Raw genomic sequence first — 6,535 nt, 5'->3', positions numbered from 1 at the left:
GCCGGCTGCTGTGGATCGGGCTGCAGCGACAGGCCCGGCAGTGCCAGCCGCAGCGCCCACTGCGCGGCTTCACGTGGACCACGGGAGACCAGGACACCGCCTTCACCAACTGGGCCCAGCCGGCCACCGGAGGGCCCTGCCCGGCCCAGCGCTGCGCGGCCCTGGAGGCCAGTGGCGAGCATCGCTGGCTCGAGGGCTCATGCACGCTGGCCGTCGACGGCTACCTGTGCCAGTTTGGCTTCGAGGGCGCCTGCCCCGCGTTGCTGGGTGAGGCAGGCCAGGCGGGACCAGCCGTCTACACCACGCCCTTCCACCTGGTGTCCACAGAGTTTGAGTGGCTGCCCTTCGGCTCCGTGGCTGCTGTGCAGTGCCAGGCTGGCAGGGGAGCCTCTCTGCTGTGCGTGAAGCAGCCTGAGGGTGGTGTGGGCTGGTCACGGGCTGGGCCCCTGTGCCCGGCGACTGGCTGCGGCCCGGACAACGGGGGCTGCGAACACGAGTGTGTGGAGGAGGTGGATGGCCGTGTGTCCTGCCGCTGTACTGAGGGCTTCCGGCTGGCAGCAGATGGGCACAGTTGTGAGGACCCCTGTGCCCAGGCCCCGTGTGAGCAGCAGTGTGAGCCCGGTGGGCCGCAGGGCTACAGCTGCCACTGTCGCCTGGGTTTCCGGCCAGCTGAGGACGAGCCGCACCGCTGCGTGGACACAGATGAGTGCCAGATTGCCGGTGTGTGCCAGCAGATGTGTGTCAACTACGTTGGTGGCTTCGAATGCTATTGCAGCGAGGGGCACGAGCTTGAGGCTGATGGCATCAGCTGCAGCCCTGCAGGGGCCATGGGTGCCCGGGCTTCCCATGATCTGGGAGATGAGTTGCTGGATGACGGGGAGGATGAGGAGGATGAAGACGAGGCCTGGGAGGCCTTCGATGGTGGCTGGACAGAGGGGCCTGGGATCCTGTGGATGGAGCCTACACAGCTGCCTGACTTTGGCCCGGCCTATAGACCCAGCTTCCCAGAGGACGGAGAGTCGCAGATACCCCACCCAGAGCCCACCTGGCCTCCCCCGCTCAGTGCCCCCAGGGTCCCCTACCACTCCTCAGTGTTCTCTGCCACTCGGCCTGTGGTGGTCTCGGCCACGCGGCCCATACTGCCTTCTGCCCACCAGCCCTCTATTATCTCTGCCACACACCCAGCTTTGCCCCCTGACCACCAGATCCCTGTGATCGCAGCCCACTATCCAGATCTGCCCTCTGCCCACCAACCCCACATTATCTCTGTCACTCACCCAGCACAGCCCCCTGCCTACCAGCCCCCCATGATCTCAACCAAGTATCCTGAACTGCTCCCTGCCCCCAAGTCCCCTCTGTTTCCAGACACTCAAGTCACTGATGCCCAGACCACCACTCATTTGCCTCGAATCTCAGCTAACCACGCCCCTCTGGCCCCCACCCCCAGTGCCCATCAACCTTCTCTGGCCCCTGATGTCCCGGTCCTCAGAACCCAGACCACCCAGCTTCCCATTATTCCCACTGTCCAGCCCTCTCTGACCACCCCTCCAAAGTCCCCAGTGCCCCCTGCCCATCAAGTCCCCATGCCTGCTGTCACCCAGCCCCCAGCTCTCCCCACTCCCCGCCGTCCTCAGAGCCCCACTAACCAGATCTCACCCATCAGCCCTACACATCCTCATTCCAAAGCCCCCCAAGTCCCAAGGGAAGGTGGCCCCAGTCCCAAGTTGGCCCCATGGCGGCCCTCAGAGGCCCCCACAGCAGCCCCCACAGCCCTTGGAGAGGCCGGTCTGACAGGCCACAGCCGGAGGGATGACCGGTGGCTGCTGGTGGCACTCCTGGTGCCCACATGCGTCTTCTTGGTGGTCCTCCTTGCACTGGGCATTGTGTACTGCACTCGTTGTGGCCCCCATGCGCCCAACAAGCGCATCACCGACTGCTATCGCTGGGTCACCCACGCAGGAAGCAAGGGCCCAACGGAACCCATGCCCCCCAGGGGCAGCCTCACAGGGGTACAGACCTGCAGAACCAGCGTGTGATTGGGCGCAGACCCCCTGCGGGGTAGGGGGAAGGGACATGCCCTGGACACATGGCCAAGGCTGCACCAGGGACCCACAGGGGCTGCCCAGCTGGACAGAGGGTGTCCTGCTCCTGGGCCCAGCCAGGCTCCTCTCTCACTCAACCACTAGACTCAGCTCTTGGAACTCTGCTCCTTGGCCCAGCACTCATGACAGAGGATACACCAAGGCTCCCAGCACTTCAGGGGGTGGGTGCTGGGGCCTTCTCCAATAAATCGGGTGCCAACCTCATCCAAAGCTCCTGACCCCTATTGGTGCCTGAGGGGAGGGTCTGGAATGACTCAGAAAAAAGGAGGGGATCTTCCTTCAGTTTGTCCGGGTATGGAGGTAAGGTAAGACCCCTTAAGGGAAGGTATATTTCAGAGATCCTCAGGGAAGCAGGAGCCGAAGAGGGCACAGACCTGCCCAAGGTCACACAGTGAGCCCAGGAGTGGGAGGTTTGGCATGGGGAGAATTCCATATTTGATCTTTTTTTAACCAAAACTCCAAGAAGGTGGGGCTGAATCTGGGGGAGGGTTCTGGAATGAGAGCTTCTGACGAACTGGAGCCAAACTGGGGTTTAAAGTCAAAGGTAGGCTCTGAGGACCAGTGATTCAGGGGAGAGAAACAGGACGTCTGATGGGTGACTTTCTCCTCACTAACCTTCTTCTGGTACTTCCGTTCCCATCTTCACAGGCTGCCCAGAAGTTGGAGCCTGGGGCTCAGGGTCACCCAAGGGTGCTGCCACCCCTCTGGGTTGGAGGTGCCCTTGGAGATGCTCCTGCTCCTTGCTCTAATCACCTCTTCAGGAATCAGACGAGCCTGGGAGGCTGGGATGGGGGAGCATCGAACCCAGGAAAGATCTCCCACGTCCAGCTCCCAGGCAGCCTCAGGAGCAAGGCCTTCCTGTTTGGGGCCACACTTTGCTCTTCTCCGTGTAGGTTGGGGGTGGTGCAAGGACAGCGAGAACTCAGCAGACCCAGCTCGAGCAAGAGTTCAGGCTGCTCAGGGCTGAGATATCCCAGGACCTGGAGGAGGGGCTGGTCAAAGATCACAGCCTGGGGGGTAACCTCCCTCATCCTGGGTTCACTGCCTTAGGGGCAGGGGCGGGACCTGGGCGGGGGAGGCGCCGGTTCCCACCGCCTCTGTAATTTTTCAGTTGCAGCCTCTCTGGGGCCTCTAATTAGGACGGGGCAGAACCGCCACGACCACCCGGGCAGGCGAGGAGGGGTGGCCCAGTGCCTCCTTCCCTATCCGGAGCCCGATGCCATCCTCTGGCCCAGGGACTGGACCTGGGCCTTGGCTGGGCCCCAGGGGCGCAGAAGAGGGGCCTGATGCGGGGGACGAACCGGGGGTCGCCGAGGGGACGGAGGGAACGCTACGCACCTCCCGCGGCCCCTTGCTCTCACGTTCCCCTAACTCAAACCAGACGCCCCCGCTAAATCCTGCTCAGCTTTTAACCTCGGAGATGCCACCGGGGAGGTTTGCTGGATGGGAGCGGCGGCCGCAGAGCGGCCCAGACGGCTGGGTCTAGGAAGGAGGTGCATGCGCTGCACGGGGAGTGACAAGGCCTGCCGGGACTGGAAGGACAAGGACCACCGTGACCCGGGGTAGGGGATCCAGAGCGCCCCGAGGGCAGGAATGAGTTAAATGCACTGCAGTCGGCGGGGGGATGGGAGTGGGGAAGGGGGCCCAGAGCCGCTCTTTGTCATCCTGTAATGAGCACCAGATGCGGAGCTGCGTGCGGGCCTAAACAGACGGCCTCCGGGCGCGGAGTCCCCGCCTGCCCGGACCCTGGGCTCCGCCCAGCCGAGAGTGCGCCTCAGGCTCCGCCCACGCACCCTCGGGCCCCGCCTCCTCCAAGCGCGGCCCACGACCGCACAGGCTCCGGTGCTGTCAGCCGGGTCCCGCGGACCTTCGAGCCACGCCCACCCACTGCAGTCCGGCGTCCCCTTGGGAGCTCTCCAGAAGGGCCGCCCCCAAGGCCACAAGCCTCGCCCTCTGCCAGCTCAGAGATTCCCGCAGACCCATTGCCCCGCCCCCCGCCCTATCAGCCCCGCCCAGCCCCGCCCACCAGCGCCATAAGCCCCGCCCCCTCGGCGCGGCTCGCGCAGACGCTGGCACAGCTGTGGGTCCCGGCTTCTCGGAGTAGGAGCTTCGCGCGTTCTCCTCACGCAGCGTTAAAGTGCCCCGCCGCTTCACGGAGCCCGTGACTGCAGAGAATCCCGCGGAGACAGTAAGTCCGTCCGGGAGGCGTGCGGACTCCTCTGTGCAGAAAACACGTTGAGTTCCTCGCGAACACCTCGGTAGACTACAAGCCCCGCCCCTTCCCCAAGCTAATAACCCTTCTCACAGAGGTAACGGTCACCTGCACACAGTCCCGCCCCCGGGCCCGCCCACTGAAGATGCCCGCAGGCCCCGCCCCTGATGGGCTCTTAAGTCCCGCCCACTCAGAGAAGGAAACCCGGCCTCTTACTCACGCTCCGCCTCCTGCGAGTGGGCGGCCACGCCCACACTTAGGCTCCACCTTCTGCGGACGCGAGCCCCGCCCGCGCCGGGCCGAATCCCGTACTACACCCTTCAAGGTGTGCAGCCCCGCTGCTCCTCCGGGGCCCTCATCTTTGACCAGGATGGCCCCGAACACGGCCGTGGCGCTTGCTTCTTCCTCTACCCACGGTTTCCGTTCGTCCAGATTCTGGGCTCTCTAGACGGAGCCTCCGGACTGGGCATCGAGAGCCGGGTAGCTGGCGTCGATGAGTGGGTCTTTGGCGCCACCTGGCTTCGGCACCGCGGACTGCCAGCCCCTGGGAGGCCCCTCTCCCCAAGTTTACTAATTGCTCAGTAAATAGTTACTTAATTTATTAAATGTTTGTGTTACTTAAATGTCTGCCGCTCCTCCGGGCAGGACAGCAGATCCCCTCGCAGGTACCCTTCCTCATATTTGGAAGTCGGTTCCCAGGGCGACTTCACACCAGCCCTCATGTTACCCTGTGAGCTGAGGCGGCCCTGCTAGTCCTTAAAGTGGCTGGTCGGACTCTGCTGTGCTGTCCCTCTGCCACGAATCCTGTTCTTGGGGGTGAAAGGCTGTGCTTTCCTAGGGCCCGGTTCCCTCTTTCCCACACTAGTGCTCCCAAGTGTGGACACTTCCCAGGGTGTGTGTTTGGGCTCAGAAGCCTCCACGTGGGGGGCTGAAGGTCATAGATTTTAGGGACGGACTGATGTCAAGCAATGTCTCAGGGCAGACCTCTATCTCAGCACTCATCACTACATGTGAAAATGCTCACCTGCCCACTCCCACAGGATAGTGGGCTCCGAGAAGGCAGGAAACTCTGGAGTTCAGTGGTAAGAGTTCAAGAAAATGTTTTTCAAACATGATTGGGAGATTGGGAGCTAGGGTCGAGGGGGGAGGGAACTAACACCTACTAACCTCCAGCTGAGCACCTTTCACTGCCTGCATTAGGCACGCGGTGGAGCTCCAGTGCCAGCCTTGCACAAGCCACCTCTGGACACATGCAGGCCTGGGCAGTGGGATTCTTTCCAGGCAGGGCTCCAACTCTGGTGCCCTAGCTGCTACAAATGGGAGTAGGGTTTGGTGCCAAGTAAGAATGAAAATAGTAATGAATGCTTGAAGTACTTATTACATACCTGGTCCTATTCTAAGGGCTTTACATGTCTTAATCCACTTAAGACCCATAACAACCCCCATGACATAAGTGCCATTCTTACCACAATTTACAAACACTTGCCTAAGTGCGTTAAGCCATCTGTCTTAGTTGACCCAATTAGTAAGTGGAGGTTTGAACTCAGGCAGATCCTGTGATCTTCAACCTACAGCAGAGCCAGTCCATATGTGATAGCCATGTCTCTAATCAGAAAATGCCCATCTCCCAGGGAACTTGATTTTAGGGATAAGGCTGCAAGACTCAGACTCTCAGAGAGGCTGATGTCACGTGGATTGAACAGGGAGGAGTGAAACCTCCCCCCCCACCCCAGGGAGAGTTAGTCATCTGTGGTTTGGGTGGGTGATGCTGGTAAACAAGGCATTCCCCGTGATTGTGGGATCCTGGAGATGTGCCCGATGAGGTGCAACTGTAGGGCACCTGGCAGCCATGCTTTACTGTGGTTTCAGTGAGTTCAGGGATTTTTTGCCAGGAGGCCAGTTAGCACAGTGGTAAGAGCCAACACTGCACCAGACAGCCTTGGTTGGTCTATTAGTCCGTTTCTATTGCTTATAACAAAATACTTGAAACTGGGTGATTTAAAAAGAAAACAAATTTTATTGTTTACGATTTTGGAGGCCGGGAAGTCCAAAGTCCTGGAAACATATTTGGTGAAAGCCTTGGTGGTGGTGACAAGAGACGGCAGGGTATCATATTGCGAAAAATGGCAGGGCAGGGGGAGCAGAGACTAACGTCCTCACTCACTTTCTTTTTAAAGCCCTCAGAACCACGCCCATGACCACCATTTTTAATCCATTCACT

The 6,535-nt window shown here is 60.7% G+C and overlaps 1 protein-coding gene across 1 annotated transcript; it reads left to right on the top strand.

Annotated features, from left to right (window-relative positions):
* Window positions 1–2: 2 nt before the first annotated feature.
* Window positions 3–2,306, top strand: CD248 (CD248 molecule, endosialin; the record flags this gene model as incomplete). Its single annotated transcript, XM_008587166.1, has 1 exon — window positions 3–2,306. A coding segment is annotated over one exon (2,034 nt), but the record flags the coding sequence as incomplete, so codon positions are not given.
* Between the last annotated feature and the right edge of the window lie 4,229 nt (window positions 2,307–6,535).

This window comes from Galeopterus variegatus, unplaced genomic scaffold (genome assembly GCF_000696425.1).
Source record: "Galeopterus variegatus unplaced genomic scaffold, G_variegatus-3.0.2 Scaffold4258, whole genome shotgun sequence".
NCBI lineage: Eukaryota > Metazoa > Chordata > Mammalia > Dermoptera > Cynocephalidae > Galeopterus > Galeopterus variegatus.
Note: the sequence above shows the minus strand (reverse complement) of the source record. Positions and strands in the feature narration are given on the sequence as shown.